Raw genomic sequence first — 26,689 nt, 5'->3', positions numbered from 1 at the left:
TTTTTTGGCTCCTTTTTCCTACATATTCGGGAAAATTAACCCCAAACTGTATCCCAGCCTTCCCTGTGTAATATTGAAAATTGTGGTACAATGTCAGAGAGATCCATACAGTTACACACAAGTTATTGTCTTGAAACTAGAAAAATGCTTGTTTTTGGCCCATTTTTGGCCCTCAATTCCTAGACTATTTGCCCTATAACACCTTAAAATCAATCCCAACCTTCTACTTATGGTATTTTAACATTGTGGTACAATTTTAAAACAATTGAAATACTAATACACAACTTTTTGTCCTGAAAATAGATAAATGCTGTTTTTGGCCCTTTTGAGCCCCTAATTCCTAAACCTTTGGGACCATAACCCCCAAAATCAATCCCAAGCTTCCTTTTGTGGTTATAAACATTGTGATAAAATTTTAATGATTTCTTTTTACTTATTCAAAAGTTATTATTCGGAAACAATCCCTCTTCAGATGACGCTGATGACACTGACGACACTGACCTGATACCAATATACGACCAAAATTTTTTTTAATTTTTGCGGTCGTATAAAAACAAGTCTTCATAACATAATACTACAACTTTAATTTGATTAAATAAAGTACATTTCTTTTGCCAATCTAGAGTCACATGTCTAGAAATTTAGAACATTTTCAACTGATTTTTACCTTTTATGAGTTGTCTTATAAATATTTTTTTAGTTTATAAGATATCTCATACATTTTATAAAGAAAATAATATAAGACATTTTATTAATAATATGAGATATCTTATAAACTTTATCAGATATCTTATAAAGTAGATATCTTATAAACTATATAAGATATCTCATATAATTTATATGATATCTTATATATTTTTTATAAGATATCCTGTATACTTTATCAGATATCTTCTACAGTTTACAAGATATCTTATGTTTGTTATAAGATATCTCCAAAAATTTATAAGATATCCCCAAAAGTTTATAAGATATCTTATATAAATATTTTTTATATACAATATCTTGTATACTTTATAAGATACCAACCAATAAACCTCAAGTACAAGGATAAAAAATATTGAGACTGAAATCTACTTCAAATCAATAACAATTTGTACAGGAAAACATGATAGATAAAAATAAATTAAATTTTACCTGCTTGACTTTCCTATTTATCACGCTTATACAGTAAAATGTGCAAAGTCAACAGGGGTGTAGCTACTCGGAGGCACGACAGCACGTGCATCCACGTTGTTTTCACAAAAAAACAAAAAACAAAAAAAGTAGAAGAGAGAGAGATGAGTTGGTCAATCGGAATCGGAGACTGTTGGTGTCTTTTCCGTCTATCCCGGATATTAGTTTGACAACCTAGTTACAAGTGTTGATGAAGCTGTTCATTCAGAAAAAGATTGTAGCTCCGAAGTTGCTTGCACATTGATTCGGCATGCAAAAAAAGAAATGGCAAAATAAAAATTTATAAATTGAATGTTAAAGGAAACACCTATGTTGTCACTTTTTTTTAATTGATGAAACATCATTAAATAACGACATTTGGTTTCAAAATAATTTTTGTTGTTGAGATTATGACAAAATCGGAAGGTTACTTGTATCTTTTACAAGATTTTTACTTTTGAATTGTAATACTCAGTCTAAGATATGTAGTATTGGAGCACATTTTACAGTGTACAGTTCATCAGTTTGGAATGAGATGTACCAATCCGCATTAGAATTATCAGATCTCTTCGATATCGTTGAAAATATGCCGAGGCGATGTGATTGACAGAATACCGGAGCCAATCACCCTGCAACCACGCCAAAACAGTATTGGAAAGTCTCATTATTTTTTGCATTCATAGACCATATGATAAGGCAACTGGAGAGTGGTGTCGCGTCAAGTAATCAGAAAATCGCTTCTTTGTGCTGTATCTGCTTCATCGTGTTGTAGGAAATATCACAAACGAACAAATCTCAATATTGTCTGAAACATATGAAACTGACCTAGCATGTAATTTTGACGAATTCAATTGGGAGGTCGCTCGATGCCGAACATGTATGCTGGTTTATAACATCGCGCGAGTGCTACCATGCCATGATGGCCCTGAGATCTATCAGTCAGGGTACTAGGTATGTTATTGAAAACAAATGTACGATCAACAATGAACAACGAAAGTTACATAGCATTACTGCATATTCATCGGGATTTCAGTGTGAATGTTGACAAAGTAATAGAGAAGTTTGTTTTTGCCCAGACCTGAAGAGCAAATTTTGGACAATTTTGAGTAAATTCTGTATCACAAATATGTGTTGTATATGTATTACTATATTCAGAAGATTTATTAATAGTTTTACATTCATAAATTTTTATCTACATATAGCTCCTCTTTTAACCGTCCTATGACGGAAAACCGAGAAAAAAAATATTTCTGCATAATAGGGTCCCAAATTTGTTTCGCCTTGCTCAGCTCGCCAGTACTTTCTAGCTACGCCCCTGGTCAAGCAGGTGAAATAAAAAATTACAATACAATTGATTTCATACATTGATTAATTTTGAAAAATAAAACATGTGAAATATAAAATCTAAATATGCATAATGCCCTACAAAATTGTATGTATTTGTAGACCAACAACCTATTGGTGATTGCATTTTATTCTGTATTTCTAATGAAAAGTAATTTTTCCCCCTTAATATAAATTACATAATCATGATAATAATCTGCTAACCTTTTAATAATCATGATAATAACATATTTGTCTTGTTTATTTTGAAGATTTCTGAAGTTTTGTAGATACTGATTATATCATAATCTGATCTTTTATTTTCTAAAACAGGACACCAAAGAAGAAAATGAATTCCATCTTCAACTCCAATGTTGCATGATTTATAACTACTGGGGTTTTTAACAAACTTAACTACTGACAAGGGTCTTGCACTGTTGATTTAACTTAGATTCTATCCTCATTTATTAACACCTTTAAATTAATGCCTTTTTCCTATACATTTCTTTCAAGTCACAATCATTATGTTATAATGTCAGAACAGACTTCTCCCTGATGGACCTTTGGTTAAACAGTAGATAACTCATTCATAAAAGAACTCCAGATTGGTCTATGTATATTCTTACACAAATGAAATGTCCCAGTCTAACATCAGACAATTTTTACTTGTCTTTTACTTAGAGTACTCCATTAATAAAAGCCTATCACTCTGGTTTCCAGTACAGATAGGGTTACTGCTTCCCATGCTTGACACCAGAAAATGCTTTATTTGTAACCTGTCACCTCACTGTAGGATGGCGGTGGGGCTGATTGTTGATGATTGTTATGTAAACTATTTTGCACATTTGAATCTTGGAAATCTGAATTTCCAGAGTGTGTCCTTTGATTATCAGAGAATTGTTGCACCATAGGTTGATCTGTAAATAAATAAATTTATTATAAAGTTTAAAAGCAATTTTAACTGAATACTGTACATGTAAACCAACATATTTTGTGGATACTTAATTTGTCGTTTAGCTCTTCCTAGTACACTTCTGAGGCAATTCAATTTTGCTTTTTTCAAATTCACTTGATGTAGTTTGATAAGGGAATATCAAAGTTTTAAATTTTTGTGACAATTAATATGCTCTTTATTTGTCTACTTGCGAAAGTCTTGAAAAATTAGTTGATTTATAGTATATGATGAAAGTGGTATTCCTTCTGCAACGATCCTTGAATCAACAATGTTTCCTTACTTATTGAAAATGTGTGTTAAATAAAGTTAAGATAGAAAATATATCTATATTATGTAACAGTTCTTAAAGGTACAATGAAAGATAGATTTTTTTTTTTTTTTTTTTTTTTTTTTTTTATTATTAACATTAAACTATAAAATATAAAAGAAATGTTGCAACTCTCTCTGGTAGAGAATACCATATTATTTTTTATCAGCTCTTATTATTTATTTAGGCTATTTATTGTTACAAATTTTCCCAAACTTGAAATGTATTTGGCTTGCGAAATATTTTAAAAGGGGTCAGTTGATGATTTCAACCATGTTGACTTAAATGCAAATATATTACTGTTTCGGTCAATTTAACTGTTTGGTTCCTGTTAAAATTTTCAAGATAATAACAAAAATCTCAAAATATGCAAATGAAATTACATTTCTGAGGCAATAATTATAACTCCAAAATAGTTTGCTTAGTTTTTCAGAAAATTACACAGAAGAAATAAATTGACTTGTTTAATCACAGTTGCATAGCCACTGGGAAAAAAACTGTAAGCAGCTGAACAATTATGGTGAAATTCTTGTTGAACAAAAATTGCTAAGATTACTTCACTGCAGCTTCACACTAAATCTCTTTTACCCTATGTAAGTTTCCCCATAAGGTTACAGTTTTAGTTACTAAATTGACCTACTGCTATAAATATTTGTGTTATTATTTGTGCAAACTTTGCTGATGTGTAGAACAACTACTAACTTTCATTAAGGGAGCTCGCGGGTATAAATAAAAAAAAAATTTAATATAGGATTTCGCTATTTTTTTATAAATGAACTTTATCATATACATTGTACTTAATAGAAAAATGAAATAAAAAAATGGGGTCACCGTTCATTTAAGCTCACAATCTGTCTTCGAAAGAAGCATACATTTTTGTTAATATCCTTTTTTTCTGTTGAACTAATAGAAGAAATATAGGTAATATCGAAATAAAAAAAGAACTAAATTTCAGAAATCGCTTAAATGTTACAATTATTTAGTTTATGTATAGCTTATTTGAAAACAATAATTAAAAAAGATATTTCAATTTAAATGGCAAAAAGTGGCATTTTTGCACCAAAGGGAGATAATTTGAAGCTTTTTGAATGATATAAACATTTTAAAAGTTATCTAGGGCCAAACCAAATCGTTGTTTTTGGTTGATTTTTGTACCATATCATAAAGTAAGAACCAAGAGTGTAATAAATAAAATTTGTAATGAAAAAACAAATGTTTATTTTTTTTCTGAAATTTTTGTACCCGTGAGACCAGTGGCGGATCCAGAGACGTAGAGGGTGTTTTTGCTTGGACTTTTTTTTTTTGTAAAATAATTAATCAGACTAGACTTCGTGAACTTTTCCATTTCCCGTGCATTTATTTTTTATGCGTCAATTCTTTACCTATAAAGATATTTTTCGCTCGTAGTTACTGTTTTTAAATATATTATTGGTTATGTCAGAGTCATGTAATTCGCTACGGTGGAGTTAACCATTGCATCGAAAAAACGTCACTCAGATATTTTGAAATTCAAATTACAGTAACAAATTGCTTATGCAGAAGGTGACAAGCAGAACACCTTTAAAGCAACAAAGGATTGAGCAAGAACTTACTGACTTCTATTTCACAATTCAACCAAACAGAAAATAAACTCTATTACACTCTCATGAACAAAAAAGTTCCACAGCAATATTATTTACCTACGAAAACATGTTTAACCCCACACGCCCAAGCCTATTTATAACTTAGCTGAATAATGATCCCTAGTCAGTAAGCTCTAGATAGATTCTAAGTCTAAGGTACGGACCATTTGATTTGAGGGGGCAGTTTGAGATGTTTGAGAAAAATGTCTGACCCTGATTTTTGCCCACAGGCACTTGTTTCTGTCAATATGGGGTTTACTATCCATACCAGTACGAAAAATCACGTACAGGTATGGATAGTAAACCCCACATTGATAGAAACAAGTGCCTGTGTTTTTGCCTTAAACAAAAATTCTTGTCGTATCTGGATTGAAAACAATAATCTTGTCCACTTTTTTGCTATTAGAAACAAAAATTTCCAACAGAATTATTTAGCATTAAATGAACATGATGAATAATAAACGGGCATATTTTTTGGGGGGCCAGGGGTTTGCATGTAAATCCCATATCTGACCAGAATGTCTGTTTCGCCGAACTGATTTATTGAATACTTTTTTCAAAGTCAGACTGGAACCTGCCTGCTGAGTGTGACTTTTATGGCTCCATTTGTCGACCCTCATTTATAAATTCCTTGTCATTTCAGATTCATTCGTAGCCTTTGGTTGATTTGGAACCCCTTACTTCCCTTGTTGGCTGAAACATTTCAACCAAAATTTGGATAAAAATTGTTTGTTTGTTTCTTAACTCCTGTGGGTCGTATTGTAAATTTCATTGAATAGCCTGGCGTCTTGTTTACAACAAGAAATATGTGAGGCTATACTAACTAAACATACAACAAACGAGAATTTTCCATGTCCATTTTGGACTGGCAAGTCTCAAATCAAATATACTAGTACATAGCTTTGGATCCATCCAATCATTTAATATATACGGCATCAAAAATGTCCAACCCTTACACTTTACAGCAACTATAAAATATACATGCCCTAAGTCAGGAACCGTTTAAAAAGTGCATTTTACACTTATTTTATGTTTTTCAGCCTAAAAAAGGTCCCAAATTTTTTTTGCCTTGCTCCGCTTGTCAAAATTTATTCACTCCCCCCCCCCCCCCCTTTCCAAAATCCTGGATCCGACCCTGCGGGAGACTCCTTCAAATTGGTACAATACAGCTGTTTATGGATGCACATGCAAATCAGTGTATTTAAGGATAATCCAATTTCTTGTGAAACAAAATCAATGTGTCTTTATCTGTTAACATGTACCTCGAAAAGGAACAGTTACATCATTATTTGCATATGTAACAGGAGCTGCCATTATAACCATATTTCCTTGTCTTCCAAGAACAACAACTCCTCCAGATTGTTCCAATTGTCTCAATGCAGCCTGCCGTCTTTTATATACACAGCAAAAGACAATCACGAAAAACACAATCATTGCAATTCCAAAACACACTCCTACTGCTATACCAGTACCTGAAAGAAAAATTATTCTATTCAATACCTATATTATGCCAAATATTTCCACTGCTATTAATTTAATTAAGTTTTTTCCCGTCATTCAGGTTGAATAGAATGCTATTTTCTGTTTGTAGATATTTCTTACACTGTTTATTATTTAAATTTCATGGCATTTTATTTTAGTTTAGCCATGGCACTCACAGCTCTGTTTTCCTTGATAAAAGCAGATAAATAAGAGCTTTAGAAAACCACTGACCTTCAGAGGGAAAACTAACAATTCTAGTCAATTAAGATTAGAGCCGAGTACACATGCCATGTGCAGTGTTCAAACTTGCAACTAAGTGTTGACAGGGTAGTGCCACTCAGTGGTTAAATTGGCTTACTAAGACTACTTGGCCACTGAGGCCCCTCATATTAAATGATGTTAATAATAAAAAGTTTTTGGCAATACATGTATTTGCATCTATGTATCTATTTTGGTCCAACTGATAAGATGGAAATTCCCATCAGCAGCAAGTTCATATCAATGTAAAGTTTACATTGTAAACACATCAAATGTAAATAGTTCAGTTATCTCCCCTTTAACATTCAGTCAGGGGCAATACTGTAAATTCTAGACCAGGATAAAATATTACTCTTCAGAAGTAGTGCTATGAAATGATTCACCATTATCTGTCTAGCTTTTAAGGGGGACTTAAACTTATGAGAGCAGAGAGACTACAAATATTGCATTATAAAAATACCAGGTGTCCTTCCATCCAGACTAATGTTTAAGCGCTCTCCAATGTATAGTTCTTGCCAGATTTTCATGAAACTTATATCAAGATTTATATCAGCAATGGCTCTGATGAGTTCAAAAATCAGTGTTGATCAATAATTTTTAGAGTTATGACATAAATTTATTGAATTTTTTCATTATTGCTCTCTCCTGTGAACAATTCTTGCCAGGTTTTTTTTTTATAAAACTTATATGTTCACATCAGCATTGTCTTGAATGAGTTTGAAAATAGGTGCTGATCAATTATTAAAAAAAAAAGAATTATGCCCTTTACAAACATTAATTATATGGAAATAGCATCATAAGTGCTCTAATGTGTACAATTATTGACATGTCGTATAAAATTGTTTTTAAAAGTATTATGCCCCTTAGCAACAGTTTGTCATTGCAACTCCTCTGAAACCACACAACACAATTTCATGAAACTTTGTAGATAATAAGGACATATGTATACTAAGTTTGTATGCACATCGACAGGAAATTATGATTTAATTTCTTTTTCTTAATGTTTAACGTGGGGGGGGGGGGGGGGGGGGGGGGTAATTGTGAGCTACTTACTAAGTTTCTTCAATTATATGCAAAGTTAGCACTCCCACATGTACAGTTCTTGCCAAAATTTTTATGAAACTTGTATCATAGATGTCAGCATTGTCTTTCAAATATTAAAAAATAAAAAAAATAAAAATAAAAGAGTAATGCCCCTTAGGATAATGATTATATGGGATGTTGCAATCTCATGTGGACAACTCTTGCCAGAATTTTATAAAACTTTTATCATAGGTTTATATCAACATTGTGACTTTTTGTCTTTGACACTTTCGAAAGTAAGTGCTGATCAAGTATTTTTAAAGTAGTTATGCCCTTTTAAATAAATTGCTTCGTTGAGCGCAGATGGATACGACCACAGAGGTCCAACCCTGAACAATTGAGGCAAAAATGGACACAATGTTCGTGCTTGATACAGGTCTGAATTTGGATTGTTATTAAATATTTGACACATACTAGTATTTCTGACAACTACGCAGACAACAACACAGACGACCACGCAGAAGACGACGAAGACATTGATACCATTATACGATGCCAAAAAAAATTTGCGGTCCTATAAAAATAATTATAACAGAAATCTCATTGAATTTGCTCTGAAACCTTCATTTCTCATTTATAAATTGATAGAACAAAGAATTTTTTTTTAGTTATTGCCCTTGGATAGATAAAGTATGTGTTATGCAGGGGACAATTGAACTCTTTTCTTTTATTAGTTCAGTTCATAGAAAAATGTTTTGGAGTTTAGTGTGACGTACATTTTTTACTTAACTACTGTGGATTCATTATTATTCGTGGGATACCAATTTTCAAGGATTTCGTGGGTATAGGTAAACCATGAATTAAAATTATTTTAAGAAATGTATGCAAACTTTGTCAAAACCACGAAATTAAATATCCACGAATATGCAAGTTTTCCTCAATCCACGAAAAGTGGTACCAACGAAAATAAATGAATCCACAGTATTGCACATTGCACCTACAATTACAGGATTTTAAAGCTATTGTTGAAGACCCATTGGTGGCCTTCAGCTGTTTTCTGCTCTTTGGTCAAGTTATTATTTATCTTTGACACATTTCCCCATTCTATTCTCAATTTTAAACTGTCAAAACACTGCATAATTCAACATACTTTTGTCAGTGAAACACTCTTAGCTTTCAATTACCACTATCAACATAAATCAATAAATTGCTTCACTGAGCAGGGCAGGATATGACTGCAGATGTCCAATCCTGAAAAGTTGGGACCAAAATGGACACAATATTCACGCTTGATATAGGTCTGAATTTGGATTGTAATTAAATTTTTGACACATAATAAGTTTCTGACACCGAATAACAGTAGTCAAGGAATGTGCAATACACTATGTTGTTGCGAAATTGACAATTTTTTCCCTTATTCCAAAAAAATTCTTTCCCTCAAGATATGGCCAGTATTTCAAATCAAATTTCTAATGAGTTTGCTACCATAATTACCCATTTAAATACATCATAATTTTTTTTAAATATGAACAGACATACATAGTCATGGCTAAAACTAATATTAATTAATAGTAACTGCTAAAATTAATTGACAGCTAAACACCTCAAGACAATCATCATTTTTTAATACATAATTTACAAGCAGTGTAAGGGAGGTATTGAAACATTGTTTTTTAAATTGATTTGGATAACCTCCCTTACACTGCTTTAAAATTGTCTCAATTGTCCTTTAACCAGAAAAAAACCCTTTTTCCCCTTGTTTGCCCCTAATTCTGAAATGGTTGAGACATAACCCCCAAAGTCAATCCTGACAATCCCTTTGTAAAATGGAAACTTGTGTTATAATTTCAGAGAGATTCATACACTTTAACAAAAGTAATTGTCTGGAATATACAAAAATGCTTATTTGGGCCCCTTTTTTTGGCACAATTGGGATCATAACCCTCAAAATCAATCCCAACCTTCCTTTAGTGATTATAAACCTTGTGTTTAAATTCTATTGATTTCTATTCACTTATAATAAAGTTATTATCTGGAAACCATGTCTTCAGACGACACTGATGACAACATGAAAGCAATATACAACCAAATTTTTTTTTAATTTTTGCGGTCGTATAAAAACAAAAGCTTGCATATATGATTATTTTCCCTGTGTTAAAATGATTTTTACCCCATAATACCTATCTAGTTTTAGTGCATTTCGGTGAAAGTTAGTCAACATACACATGGGAAATTTGATAATTTTTACCAACCTTCAGTTGAATCTTCACCATATCTGCTTATTAGTGTAGCTGTAATGGTTATTCTTACTTTTGACGAATAATATTTTGTGTTAGCAATATCATAAGGGGCTAACTTCATATATATAAAGAGATCATCACAATATTCATTCACTGGTGGCGAATCAGTACAGGTATAACTCTAAAAGTAAAAGAGGATAAATATTTATAAAAGTCATGAAGGCAAACAACCAAAATAGAAGTAAACTGGACATGCCAACCCTAGCTGTTGTGGTCAAATTTGTGTTGTCATTCTTCACAAAAACTCTGTTTCATTCATCTCTTGAGATCGAACGCAGAAAATTATTTAATATGTTGTTTTCAATTTTTTACATCACTGAGCTGATACCTCTACTAGTGGACTATCAGTCCCCAAGAGTATCATCAATTCAGTAGTCAGTCCTTTGGTACTGACATGATTTAACAATCTATTCTAAAAGTGTTGGTTTGTAAATTTTGAAATTATTAGGAAACTAAGGTTTAAACTCCTTCAGGCAAAGTTGACTTTATATGAATTCGGCTATCAATTTAAGGTATTTTTGTCAAAAAGATCTTTAATGGTTTCGGTACTTATACATCCTTGGATTTCAATTGTTTGGCTTTGAGCGTTCCTGATGAAGGTAAATCCAGAAAAGCGCTTCCGATGCAAAAAATTATTTAACGTGTTGCTTTCAATTTTTTTTAATAAAAGATAAACAGTAGCACTTTTGTCAATCTTGCATAGCAGAACAATTATTAAAATGTTACAAGAACTGCTTATAATGACCTTGTAAATGTATACTGGTAAAGTGATGTAAACTAATATGATAATAACTTGCTTTACAGACGTACTGTGTCAATTCAGAACTAAGGGGGACCACTCCAGTCATGCTTCAGTGATTCTCTATACAATCAACCAAATTTGGGGGGGGGGGGGAGGTGTGGGCAAGCAACCCAGTCCCCATCCCTAGCAGGGCAGTAACTACATTGAGGCAAATGAGGCAAATGCCTCATGTTTTAAATTTCAAAAAAAAAAACTAAAACAAAAGATTGTCTTCATATGATTGTCTTCATATCAAATTGTTTTCACTGAAAGTGTCTTGCAAGAAGCAAGTTCTCTTCACTCCCCTGCATATTTTTCGTAATCCATGCATGTTTCTATTTTACTTTTGGTTTTCAGAGTTGATGGTCTATTGTTTGTACTTCTGTGTCCCGGGTTTGTCTTTTGTTCATTTATTGTCCTACTTAATGACTAGTCTGAGTGTTGATTTTTATTTGTAAACGTGTCACACTGTGTAATGTCGCATGTCCACCGATGTCCAGGCATTATGCGAGAAATATTTTAAGAATATACAATGCTACTGGACACAGAAAAAAATGGTCGTTTCTGCATGGAGAATTGAACTTGATATCAAAGAATACGAAACTGCCTTTCTTGTATATAAAACTATACCCAATTTAGTATGGATTGCAAAATTAGGTATTTTCTGTAGGTGAGATATGCACAGAAGTGATAGATATGTATTATAAATTTAGAAAATTGAATATCTTAATCAACAAAAAAATAAAAAAAAATTAACTGTATCATATACCCAAGCGCCTGTGGATAAAACTAGATAGCTGACATGGTTTAAATTAAAGTAAGACCACCAATTTCCCGGTATCAAATCATTTGATGAAAAAACATCAATGTATTGCCATATGACCTTTTACATTCAAGGGTTAAATTTGCATTAAGTCGTGTTCAGACCCTTTAACAGAAAATAAAGGAATATGAAGTACACGTGCACGGGAGCTAACCACACACAATGTCAATGTATAGAAAAAAATACAAATGATCAATGGTCAAAGTTTTTATTCCTGTTCTTCATCTTGATAGTTGCTGGAGGGTCTTCAATAATGAAAGAATCATAAATACCGTAAAACAAGGTCAATATGGTCAGTGGCGGATCCAGAAATTTTCATAAGTGGGGGCCCACTGACTGACCTAAGAGGGGGCCCGCTCCAGTCACGCTTCAGTGATTCCCTATATAAGCAACCAATTTTTTTCCCAAAAAGGGCCCCCCCCCCTAAATCCGCCTCTGATAGTCCCTAGTGTCGACTTGAGCAGTACTAGTATTTAACGTATATTACTGCACTAATGACTGTCACTATATTTAAATCTAGTCATAAAAAATTTCAAGTCAGCACAATACAAGACAAGAACAGACAGACAGATCCGGTATTAATGATTATGAGAATTACGATTTTTGCTTTATCCTACATATCGGTCTTTTTTAAATGTTTTGAATTTCCCTAAAACTTTAAAGTCTTAAATAATAATGAATCTATGTTTTTGCTTTGAGACCAGAATAATGTTGAAAAAAATAGCTAAAAATGATTTGCGTTTCTATGTAAGAAAGAGTCCGGGAAACACTCAGAATGCACGATTTTGCGTTATTGTTCTCAGAGCTTCTGGAGGCCTTAAGCGGCCCCCAGACCCCTCGCCAAAAGTTTTATTTTGCCTCATTATTAAAAGGGGCTAGTTACGGCCCTGCCTAGATTCACCTATGCGCCTCATAATTGGTTCATAAATAAGGCTCATGTTAATTATACTATTTTATGCAAAATTTGAATATGTTAATATGTATAAAACACATGACCTTTACATGTAAATGGATGGGACTGAGTAAAATGTCAATGGTAATATCAATCTGATGCAGAGCCAGACATTTAAAAAAAAGGTTGACCCATACTAAGGTACTGGGAGGTTCCATTGATAACTAATCGCCTTATCCAAGAAAGGGATGGTAACCCCCTCCTTTTTCTGGATTTGTCAAATATTGATTACCCTGTACTTCGTAACTGTACTCAGAATGTGCATTAAAAAGACAGTTGACCATACATCTGTGAAAAAGGAAACTGGACCTGAAAGTTTCCTATTCTATTGACCTTCAATGTAAACTTACCTTTTTATCTGATGCATAATAATACGCAAGTTTAGGGCCTTCACACTGTAAATCTAGAGTTGTTATTTTAGCACATATCTTGTATGTATCACCTCCGGTCATTAGTTTAAATCTAAGACTACAAAATCTAGGATAAGGTTCCCCATCCCATTGTACTTCATACTGATCATCTTCTGATTTTAGGTAGTGTCGGTATTCATCACAGTCCGCATCAATAAAATGAACCACTGTAAAACAATGCATTAATACCACATATCTTTTCTCATTTATAATACTGACTGTAAATTCAGAAATTATTGCCTGCATTTATTATTGCGATTTAGTCACTTTAGACTTAAATGCGATTTTCATTTTTACGATTTTGAGAAAAATCCTGTTTTATTCATATAAAACATTTTAAAATGCGAGTTTAAATTATTGCATTTACAACTCTGTCACATTTTTCGCAATCATAAAAACCTCGCAATAATTTCTGAATTTACAGTATTCAAGTCTGGATATGGAACTCTTCAAGAAAATTAATCTTTTCTTGTTTTAAATGTAGTAAGAAAAAAAGAAAGGTAAAAAAAGAATTTGTAAAAATCTTTTAAATTTTACTAAATTAGCAAAATATATAATCATCAACAATTTGTCTGAATATACAATCATACCTTTATCTATATTGTACATCTCGTATATAAATGTCAATCATAAAAAAAAAATGTTTATACCTGTTTAATAATTTTCTGTCAGTGAGATAATTTTTTTTATTAACAATAAAGTATAACGGTCAGGAATCTGATGTTCAGTAGCTGTTGTTTGTTGATGCTGTTAAAGTGCTTACTATTTCTCGTTTTATATAGATAAGCCATTGGTTTTCCAGTTTGAATGGTTTTACTCTAGTAATTTTTGTGGCCCTTTAAAGCTTGCTGTTCCATGTGAGCCAAGGCTATGTGTTGAAGACCATTTTTGACCTATAATGGTTTACTTTTATAAATTGTGATTTTGATGGAGAGTTGTCTCATTGGCACTCATACCACATCTTCTTATATCTATTTTAACAACTTAAAATAGTGTATCATATATAGCTTTTTAAGGGTAACTCAACATTGCATATAAGTAATTATTTGTCAGAATTCTGCAAAATGTTTTTCCAGTCTCTGAGAAGTCTACAGCATGACATCATACAGTTGCAGTGTCAAACATGAAATAATCAAGTCTGGATTTGGACTTCTTCCTTTGTGGCTTATAATTGCATTAGTGGTCTAAGTAGTTAGAAGCCGGTCGACACTGAGGTTGTGAGTTCAAGCCGGGAATGTGATAGTCATGGTCAACTCCAATTGTAATTGACAAGGATGTCCGTATATTGTTGCAGTTTGGTCTCAAGTCAGGAGCCTCTGGCCTTTGTTAGTCTTGTATTATTTTAATTTTAGTTTCTTGTGTACAATTTGGAAATTAGTATGGCGTTCATTATCACTGAACTAGTATATATTTGTTTAGGGGCCAGTTGAAGGACGCCTCCGGGTGCGGGAATTTCTCGCTACATTGAAGACCTGTTGGTTTCCCCATTTCCATTCTCAATTTTATTGTTGCAGTTAGGTGGTTCTCTTCAGGTACTCCAGTTTCTTGCACTAATAAAAACTGACGGTCACGTTATTATGGTTATAGCCACTACTTAAAACTGACGGTCACGTTATCATGGTTATAGCCACTAATAAAAACTGACGGTCACGTTATTATGGTTATAGCCACTACTTAAAACTGACGGTCACGTTATCATGGTTATAGCCACTAATAAAAACTGACGGTCACGTTATCATGGTTATATAGCCACTAATAAAAACTTACAGTCACATTATCATGGTTATAGCCAATGTCTTTTTTAATCACAAAACATCACTTGATCAACCAATCGATAAACTCTAATACTACATGTACTATATAAACTGACAGCCCCATTGTGTTTACATACCTTTGTTTATTGCCTGTACTTGATGATTAGTATACAATCCATCACACAGGAATACCACAAGCAGCAACTCTAATAGTCTTGATGGATATGACATTCTATAATAGAAATTAAAGAATTATTACTAAGAAATAAAATAAAATAAGTAACTTGTAACAGGAAAGCATGATTCTCACTAGAAGTATGAAAAAAAGATTGCCAATGAGACAACTCTCCACAAGAGACCAAATGACACAATATTTAACAACTATAGGTCAATGTATAGCTTTAAACAGTATAAAGCTCAACCCGCATAGTCATCAAATCACATTGTCTCAAAAGAACAATAATCCAGGACCTCTGTGGGGTACAATCCACTGCCCTGTTAGAACATGATTCTTGCTAGAAAATAACTTTCTCTCCCCTGGAGTTCACTTGCTTGCAGCTGGCTAAGTATTCATGGTATTGATCATTTTTATCAAATTTTCTTCAGGAAAACATATTTTGAATATGTATAAACATGTGTAATAACTACAGAATTTTCTTATTTGTATTTATATAACCTTGGTCAAATGAGTTGTTAAAATGCTCTGTGTTTACAGATGCAGCTTCATGAAAGTTGAAGACAGAAAGTGTAAGCTATGTAAGAATTCTGCTTAAGATGAGTTTCTCTCTACATTGAAGACCCATTGGTGGCCTTCGGCTGTTGTCTGCTCTATGGTCGGGTTGTTGTCGCTTTGACACATTCCCCATTTCCATTCTCAATTTTATGTTAAAGATGAACTAAATTTTTTTTTTAAATGTCCTGTTCATAAGATACAAGATTTCAACATCTATCTTATTTAAATTCTAAATTCAAAATTTTTCAAAGTTATCTGCTGAATGAAATTTGTTTGGATTCTTTCATATGAAGATTTTATTATTACTTCAAACTAATCTAAATTATTGCACATCCCCACTTTTGTGGGAAAAATTTGGTATACTTCTTGTAATTTTATTGGGGTGTAAAAGTGTTGATCGAAGCACAATTTGCATCACTTTTATATGGCAAGCCAAAGTGGACAAAAAGAGCTATATTTTAATAGTAAGAATTCATTTTTTAATATTAAGAATTCATTTTTTTATATTAAGAATTCATTTTTTAATATTAAGAATTCATTTTTTAATATTAAGAATTCACATTTTTTAATATTAAAGAATTAATTTTTTAAATGTTTAAAAGGGGGCTCGCGGGTCTATATCAATTTTTTTATTTAATATAGGATTTCGCAATATTTTTCTATAAAAGAACTTTATCTTATACTTAATAGAAAAATGAAATAAAAAAATGGGGTCACCGTTCATTTACGCTAACAATCTGCCATCGAAAGAAGCATACTTTTTTCTGTTGAACTAATAGGAGAAGTAGAGATAATGTCGAAATAAAAAAAGAACTAAATTACAGAAATTGCTTTAATTTTACAATTACTTAGTTTATGTTCAGCTTATTCGAAAACAACAATAAAAAAATAAAGGTCACTGATGAGTTAAAAAAGATATTTCAATTTTAATGCCCAAAAATGGCATTTTTACACCAAAGGGAGATAATTTGGAGCTTTTTCAGTGATATCTACATTTTAAAAGTCACCTGGGACCAACAAGAATTGATTTTTTGGAAATATTTTTGTACCATATGATAAAGTACAGGGCCGTAGCGTAATGGAGGCAAATGAGGCAAATGCCTCACTTTTGAAACGACGATCAAACTTTAGAAGTGGCCATTTTTTTTTAATTTCATGTATTTTACATTATCAATATGCGAGTTTCAAGTTTCAAACTATTTACCGGCACACTACATACAGTGTTTCCAATCTGCAGCAGCGATTCTGAATATAATTATTTTACATGCATAGCGGTGACGGTAACAAAAATAAGTGTCCCGATTACAAATCAAAATACACAAATTGAAACAAATCTTATTTATGTCGTTACAAAACTGGTTGAAGACGGGTTCTTTAAAGAGAAAAAAAGATGAAAAGGGAAACTCATGAGTATAAACACCCCCGATAAGTATGCTGGCTTATAACTTTCTTGGTTTATTTTTGAATCTACCAATGTTTACACACTGAACAACAAACATGCCGCAAATGCAAATCGATAAAATATTTCATTGACCAAAAAATAATGATTATTTATAATTAATTTAAACAAAATCATGAAGCGCCTTTTATATGGAAGTCTTTAATGTATAAGGCAATTCATGATTTTTATTTATCTTTAATAAAAGCATGAAATATATTTTTGGTATTGTTTGAAAATATTTTTTTTGTGTTTCTTTGTTTTATTATTATTATTAGCATGCATGGTCTGGTTGTATGCTAGCTTGTTCCATTGATTATATTGCGGTAGGCCGTGGGTTCGAACCCCGAACGGTAGGTCAGACCAAAGACCTAAAACTTATAATATGTTCTCGTCTTTTAGAAGCTTATAACTTGCTGTTGGACATAAATATATATATATACATCAGAACGTGTGTTGAAGCTTTTTGATAGTACAGGTCATAGGAGAATCGGAAAGTTTTGGTTGAACAACAGAGTTGAAACTTGTTTTGTTACTTACTAGGCTAGCTAATAAAAAAAACGCATTCAGTCTGTTATATATTTTTTGGTTTTTTATTTAAGATAGTAATGCTGAAATAAGCTTCTTCCGTTTCATGCATCCGAACTCCGCTAAAAAAAAGGGCCCAAAAATTTTTCGCCTTGCTCCGCTCGGCGAAATGCCTCACTTTAAAAGAACATGCGCTACGGCCTTGAAGTAACAACTACTAAAGGTAATATAAAATAAAATCTGTATGAAAAATAAATGTTTAATTTTTTTTTTGAAAATTTTATACCCGCAAGCTTTAAGAATTCATTTTCTAATATTAAGAAATGAATTTGTAAAATTAGAAAATGAATTTCTAATATTAAAAAAATCATTTTTTTACCTTTAAAAATTTATTTCTAGCATTAAAAATGTTTATTTATATTAGTAAATTATTTTTTTATTTTTAAAATTTGAGTCTTTTTTAATATTAATAAATGATTTTCTAATATAAGTATAAATAGGATTTATAAAAAAAACAAAAAGGGGGAGATCCACCCTTATGTCCCATTCAAAAACATTGCCGGACCCTCCCTCTAGATCCGCCACTGATAACGTAAATTTGGAATGAATTGGGATAGTTGTTAGCCAAACAAACAATGAATTCTCGTCAAATCTATTAGTATCATCATTTATGTCATATCAAAGGGAGATAAAACCAACACATTTTTTAATTTAAGAATTAAATTTGTGTAAAATGTCATATTAATCAACTGTCAGTCAGACTCACTTTAGAAAGAATTGCATTGACTTCTATCTGGAACTTATTGGTTGCAGATTCCAAATAATAAACACCGAATAAACACTATACATATTACATGTATAACATAATGATACCAAAATATTGCGATATAATACCAACCTGTATACCTGGTATTTACAAATATGAGCTGACTCATTCAAGGCAGAGTTTATACAGTGGAACCACAGTTATGATCGTTAAGATTTACATCTTCGTCAAATAAGCAGTCTGCATTATTTGTCCACAATGTTAAAATGTGTTTGACCTTATGTTATAAATAAATACGGGTCATTGTTGGCCTTTACTGAAACAAGGAACGATAAAAACGGAACGGAAAAGGAAAATATTGGACACACGGGCTGTGTAACACAGATCAAGGAGGTTATATAACCTCCTTGCACAGATCAACACATAATAAGATGAGATTAATCATTATACCTGTGTAAGATCGTTGTGGGGCTCATATGGATGGATCCTATCATTCTTAGACCACCTTATTTTTGTACTCTTTCAAAACTGATACAAGCATTAATCCTGCATGGTTTGGTGCAATATTTTACACAGTTAAAAGTATTTAAGAATTGAATCCTTCTTTTTGTAACTTCATTGGGGTGTAAAAGCGTTGACCGAAATACACTTTGTATCATTTTAAAATCATTTTTAATATTAGAAACAGTATTAGAAATAGATTTTTCGAAATAACGCAAACCTTTTCGTCATAACGCAAACCGTCATTTGCGTAGTAACGCAAACATTTGTTTTATTTTATTTCTTATTTAAGATTCAAAGGAAACAGCAGTTATTAATCAGGAGGAGGCTGTATATGGGTCATTTTCAAAAAATGTCGAATTTTCAGTACACCCATGCTAATTTTTTTTTATTTCTGATGGAAATTTCAGTTGTAATGGTTTAAATGAAAGCTTGTCGGATTTGTGATTCAGAACATTAATAATAAACACACCTTACATCTATTTTGATAAGATTAAACTGCATTTAAGTCCGATTTTGGGGGTATTTGTGTGCGTACATTGTCAGAAAAACACATTTCAAATGATTTTTTTCCGATTTTCTGATCGCCTTGATATCTGCAAAAGGGACTTTTTAAGGATGTACACCTCTGAGGAGCCAAAAATTTCTAGAATTAAACTTTTTTTCTTAACCTGTTTTTTGGATGTATAAGACTGTAAAAAAATAATTGGTGAAGAAAAAATCATATGGTGGTGCACTTCTTTTTTTGCTACGGCCCTTTGAAAATGCCCAATTTTGATGATTTTCCCATTTTTCATCGATTTTTACCTATTTTTGGGCTATAACCGTGAAAAAAATCGCAGTTCCACAATTAAACTTTTTTTCATACTTTCTATAAAGATGAAGTGGACCAATCTGAATAAATTTTACTTAGAAAAACAATAGGTAGGTGTTAATATAAGAAAGTTTTATCATATGTTGACGCTTTTTTGTGTAAAATTTACCATGGTGCCAATTGTCTATTTTTGTGATTTTTCTCAGTTTTAAGAAAAAAATGCAAGTTATTTCAACTTTTTTTGTTATAAATGATTTAAAATACATATCTAAGAAATTGGAAAAGACCAAAATGATATGGGATGTACATGATTCTCGTAAAATCATTTTTTGTATCCCTCACACATTTTCTGAAAATTTTGGCTAAAAATAATGACTTGATTGGTAGTAAAATTTGAAAACGGGATTACTCAAAAACCGTTCATTGTAAATACACAATTTTTTCGCAGAGTTATAATTGATTATAATATTTTTAAAATTCATTGATATTTTCCACTTGTATGACATGTTTTGGAAATAATTCAAGAACGAGATTTCAACGAGACTGAAACGTCAGAAGAATACATCCTTAAGAACGTTACTTATAATTCTAACGAAAAATCGTAGCTTCTTTATCATTGTATGTAACAGATTACCTACAAACTAAATTCAATCAGCGTACAGGAGGTTCATGTCTATCCTGTTACCGCTACTTAAATCAGTCGTTAAATTATTCTCCCTATAAATATTGAATCAGTCAGTGTTGATTTCAAAAATGCAAAGTAATCTTTACATTTAAAACACCTCGTTTCTTGAACGACAGTGTAGAGAAAAGAAATTTCAAGACATTTAGTGAAAAAAATAGAGCGTACTTTTTTTCATGTCTATGCTGTTACCAACCATTTTGATTAATTACACTAACAGTATGGTTGTAAAAAGTGCAATAACCTGTTGGAAACCAAATTCACAATAGAAAACCATAATCACTTCACTAAAGGGAGTAGTTATTCCACAACAGCAATCAAAAACGAAGAAATTTGTCTATCCTGTTATGTCTATCCTGTTACTATGGTTGCTATGGTTACAGTAACAGGATAGACAATTATAGACAAAAACGTCGTTAAATATTTTATCTTAACATGTAGGTGGAAAACGAATGAAATATTTCATTGTTTGAACTCATCTTAAGGTTATAACGTCTTAATCTTCCCAATTAAGCATTTGCAGGTGCAATACTGATATCGGTAACAGGATAGACAAAAAGATAACAGGATAGACAAAAAGGTAACAGGATAGACTTTTATATAGTAATATATCAGAAACGTACGTTCCTGTTACCAACGAAATAAAGAGAAAAGTAAATTAACTTATGAGGGATTTACTTGATGTTGGGTTTATTTGAAAGGGTGAAAAAAGGCCGAACAATATAAATTGCTATCTTAGACTTGCATTACTGGTGGTAATTGTTACAACCTTTTAGAGCCATTTTTCAGTACAACCTAGAAAATTGGCAAATAATCTATTATTTTACAGAATGAATATATATAGAAGTTTATTCTCTTGAAAACTGTCTAATTTGTAACGTAAAACAAGCTTAACAATTTATCTAAACCTTTTCTTAATAACCTAAAATTTCTTTTGAAAATGGTAACAGGATAGACAAAATATTGTACCACCGATCAAAAAATGTTTCAAGATATTCTTGTATGACATCATTAAGATTGCATCTTTTAATATGTTGTTCTTAAAATACTGTTTGTTTTGATTTTCTTATGTAGAGGGTTGTTTGAATAAGTAACTTAATAAATTTTTCAATTTCAAAATTCGACATTTTTTGAAAATGACCCATATATTAAAATTTATCACCTTTGTACTCATTGCAGAGTAAAATGCTTGAATATTTAGAACATATCATTGAGTAATAATGAGTAGCATAATATATATATATATGTAAGAAGATGTGGTATGAGTGCAAATAAGAAAACTCTACATCTAAGTCACTATTCGTAAAAGTAATCCATCATAGGTCAAAGTACGGTCTTCAACACGGAGCATTAGCTCACACCGAACAGCAAGCCATAAAGGCCCCCAAAATGATATCCATGATACTACTTGTATATATATTACAAAGAAAATTGAGTAAATTGAAGTTATACCGAATAAAATAAAAAAAATCAACCCTGCTAAAGTAGCTATAACCTAATATAAATATACTTCCAAAGTAAGCTCTCGTTTGAGGACTGTGTAAATATGGTTAGATTCAAACAGGCTACCCTTTGTATAGAATGAAGATGTTTTATTAATAAAATTATGTTCTCTCCATTCAAATTGCTACCCAATCATCTTAAAAATACTTCACTATATTGAAATGAAAATTTAGTGACTTTCTATCAAAGAATCTTTAAATTATCTTATTCTGAGATTTAAAAAAAAAAGTTTCTTTATTAATAATTCATTTTAAAGCAGAAAGACCATTTTGTCTATTTGACTTGGACGGTTTCACAATTGTATGACATTATTTTTTATCTTTCAATTAAAATATGCCTATATACCTTATCTATTTTCTTCTGAAATTATATACTTTTCTGATGCACAAATCATTCTTAATTTATGTATAATTGCACTTCAAGTATTCCCTTATTCCTATTGAATATTCATTAAAATTGTTTGGCCTTGAATGTTTTTTTTTTTTTGTCTACTAGTAAATCACAACCGAAATGAATGACAGACGGGCATATATACAAAACTTAATGCATAATTGAAGTGAACATATTTGCGTTATAACGCAAAGGTTTGCGTTATATATCTCAAATGTTTGCGTTTTTACTCAAATGTTTGCGTTATTTCGCAAATGTTTGCGTTATATCGCAAAAGGTTCGCGTTATAACGCCAATGTTTGCGTTAAAACGCGAACCTTTTGCGAGTTAAAACGCAAACATAGGGAGAAATATTAAAAAAAAGTTGTGTGGCGCTTATACGCTTCCGTACGTTTTCTACTCCATTGATATCGTTCCTCAAATGCGTATACCATATTGTGTTTACATATTCCAAGTGCGGTTGTACCAACGCAATTTCCAGTCTTAAAAATGTAGATTGATCTTTAAAGCTAACTTGAATATAAAAAAAAGAAGATCAATGTGGAATGATTGCCAACGAGACTACTCTCCACAAGAGACAAAAAAAGACACAGAAATTAAACGCTATGTATCACCGTACGGTCTTCAACAATGAGAATAGCCCATGTTTTATATTTGTGATTACGGGGCTTTTTATAGTCAGCTATAACAGGACCCAAAATCACACAAACGAGAAAAACTAACGACCTAACTAATGTACAAAAAAATGAACAAAAAAAATGTATGTAACACAGCAACAAACGACAACTATTGAATTACAGGTTCCTGACTTGTGACAGGCACATACATACAGAATGTGACGGGGTTAAACATGTCAGCGAGATCCCAACCCTTGTAGTCCGGTTAATAAAACCAAGTATGTTATTGCATGGCTTTATTCATTTTACTTGAAAAGTGTTGTGAAAATTTAAGATAATTTTTGTTTCAAGGTAATTGGTTTGGTTGCGGACTTTCGGTGGTCAAAATGGTATGAATATGTTCAGGATTGTGTTTCTTCCATAGTGGATTCGCTTACATTTGTTCACATCTAATTTCATATCCCATAACTTGGACCAATAATTGTAGAGTGCGTCTAGATCCTTTGGAAGACATTACTTTTAAAAGTTGGTGCATAAATTTTGATATCGTTTGCGATTATTTTTTTTTACTATAGACTCTACAACATCTGGTGAATCGTTTATGAAAATAATAAAAAGAACAGGTCCTAGTACACTGCGTTGGGCACTCCACTTATTACATTTTGCCATTCAAATTTTCCCTTTTCACCGCAACATGTTGTCTACGTTCAGTTACAAAGTCAGTTATCCATCCTAATATGGAACCACGAGTACCGTATAAATACAGTTTCTTACATAGTCTTTTAAGAGGTACTTAATCTTCTTTTTTTTTTAGCGAAATCAAGGTAAAATGTGTCCCACCATATCTTTTTATCCATAAATAATCATAAATAATGACAGTCTTACAACTCTTAGTTTTATAAATCAATTTATTGAGAGCGTTGGTTCTGATCCTTACTCAGGTCTTTAAGATAAATATCAAATTCATTAGATAACTTGTGACGTCACTTGTAAACCACAGGCACTATTGACACTTGTCTCTGAAAAAAAGCTCGTTATGTTGGGTTTCTGTATGTATGTCATATTTGTCTTTCGTACATTGTTTTCTTCATAACTCAGGCCGTTATAGTTTTCTCGTTTGAATTGTTTTACATTTGTCATTTCGGGCCTTTCAAGTTATAGCTGACTGTGTGTAAGGACGTATATAAGTTGTTAGTTATACGTCCTTGCTGTGTGGTATGGTTTTGCTCATTGTTGAAAGTCGTACGGTGATCTTTAGTAGTTTAATTTATGCCATTTGGTCTCTGGTGGAAGGCTGTCTCCACAGGCCCTTGTTTTAGAAAACTACACATACTGGTAGACAAACATTGACCATCAATATCTACACATACTGATAGACAACATTGACCATCAATATCTTCTACATACTGGTAAACAAACATTGACCATCAATATCTACACATACTGGTAGACAAACATTGACCATCAATATCTACACCTACTGGTAGACAAACGTTGACCATCAATATCTTCCACATACTGGAAGACAAACATTGACCATCAATATCTACACCTACTGGTAGACAAACGTTGACCATCAATATCTTCCACATACTGATAGACAACATTGACCATCAATATCTACACCTACTGGTAGACAAACGTTGACCATCAATATCTTCCACATACTGGTAGACAAACATTGACCATCAATATCTACACCTACTGGTAGACAAACGTTGACCATCAATATCTACACATACTGGTAGACAAACATTGACCATCAATATCTACACCTACTGGTAGACAAACGTTGACCATCAATATCTTCCACATACTGGTAGACAAACATTGACCATCAATATCTACACCTACTGGTAGACAAACGTTGACCATCAATATCTTCCACATACTGGTAGACAAACATTGACCATCAATATCTACACCTACTGGTAGACAAACGTTGACCATCAATATCTACACCTACTGGTAAACAAACGTTGACCATCAATATCTTCCACATACTGGTAGACAACATTGACCATCAATATCTACACATACTGGTAGACAAACATTGACCATCAATATCTACACATACTGGTAGACAATCATTGACCATCAATATCTACACAACAAGGTACTAAAAGCTTAACATTTGAAAAATGTCAACAGGCCGCGAACTTCCGTGATAACCCTACTAAAACTTCTTATGTCGTAAAGATAACACGTGTACATTTGTCGTAGCTGCAGGCCTCTAGAAGAATGTCAACCGTAATAATTTCGTTTACTAATGGAAATATAAGACTCGCAGTAAATGATAAATTATAAAAAGATTTCCCTAATAACTTGTTATTTTTTCCTATATAAAACTTATCATCCAGATAGTAAATTTATAAAAAGAAACTGATGAAATGGCATTTTAAACGCTAAAACATGAAAAATAATTCGACAAGAACTATCACTATATATATATATATATATATGGCATTAATGCGACACGATGTTTCACAGGCACTTTGTCTCAGAAAAAAATCTCATATATACCTTAATATAACTATCAGATCTGAAAGCAAAACTTGTTTACAAACCAGTCTCAATATTCTTGGTAGATATTGCTCGAATTCGAAACTACATGTTAATGTTAAAAAATCAAAGGTATTAGTATTTAATTCTAATGGTAAAACACATCTAAATGAGATTATCTATAATGATAATACCATACAAACCGTCTCCAAATATTGTTACTTGGGATAATGTTAAAGTGTAACTTTAACTTAGCTGTATCCTGGAAAAAGCTAGGAAAGCATGTTTTAAGATTAAGAAAACAATTGGATTGGATAATCCTTGTTAACGTTTAGAAAAATTATTTGATTCATTAGTAAGTCAAATATTGCTGTATTGTAGTGAGATTTGGGGTGTTATGATTATTCGGGAGACAATTCTATATGGAATTCATAAAAGCAAGTGTAGGTGTTCTCCAATCTAATTAAAAACCGATCTCTCATCGCTCCTGTTTCTGATATGTCGCGTGGGAGATCTAACGAAACCCGCTTTGAGGTCACATGTGAGTGACCTCGTAGGTGTGTCTTTTTCGACCAATGAAATTGAGTCTTCCACGATCTTGGAAGTTTAACGTAAGGCAAAGGGATGTAACTCATTTTATTTACGACGAAATCGTCAGTCATAATAATTCATAAACTTTTTTGATTGGCTTATTAATAGGTCGTCAACTCATTTGCATATCTTTATAGATTCATGACTTTCAGTTCACTCACATGTGACCCCAAAGCCGGTTTCGTTAGATCTCCCACGCGACATATCAGAAACAGGAGCGATGAGAGATCGGTTTTTAATTAGATTGGGTGTTCTCATGCTGCTTGTAGAGCCGAACTTGGCAGGCTACTGTTGTCACGGGTAAAAAATCGCATTTTCTTGTATTTATAAATTTTTCAAACATATTTTAAAGTCTGAATATATACAGTCGTGTTTTACACCATTATGTCGATAGATTGATTTAGATTTATGGCATACACTTAGAAGACAATTTGAAGCATATTCACCGGCATTGGTGAAAAATATGCAAATTCGTTTGA

The 26,689-nt window shown here is 32.1% G+C and overlaps 1 protein-coding gene across 2 annotated transcripts; it reads right to left on the bottom strand.

The window, feature by feature from the left end:
* Positions 1-564: 564 nt before the first annotated feature.
* LOC139514521 (uncharacterized) lies at positions 565-18,940 on the bottom strand. 2 transcript variants are annotated; one of them, XM_071303878.1, is made up of 6 exons: positions 18,743-18,940; positions 15,283-15,377; positions 13,332-13,558; positions 10,378-10,546; positions 6,625-6,834; positions 565-3,395 (listed from the first exon to the last, which is right to left on the bottom strand). In XM_071303878.1, the coding sequence occupies exons 2-6, from the start codon at positions 15,374-15,376 to the stop codon at positions 3,244-3,246; spliced, it is 852 nt and encodes a 283-aa protein (XP_071159979.1). In that variant the 5' UTR covers position 15,377; positions 18,743-18,940; the 3' UTR covers positions 565-3,243. The 2 variants fall into 2 exon arrangements, with proteins under 2 accessions (XP_071159979.1, XP_071159978.1); XM_071303877.1 differs by having other exon boundaries at positions 18,751-18,891.
* Between the last annotated feature and the right edge of the window lie 7,749 nt (positions 18,941-26,689).

The sequence above is a fragment of the Mytilus edulis genome, chromosome 3, assembly GCF_963676685.1.
Source record: "Mytilus edulis chromosome 3, xbMytEdul2.2, whole genome shotgun sequence".
Lineage (NCBI taxonomy): Eukaryota > Metazoa > Mollusca > Bivalvia > Mytilida > Mytilidae > Mytilus > Mytilus edulis.
The sequence above is the reverse complement of the archived record's forward strand: the minus strand, read 5'-3'. Positions and strand labels throughout refer to the sequence as shown.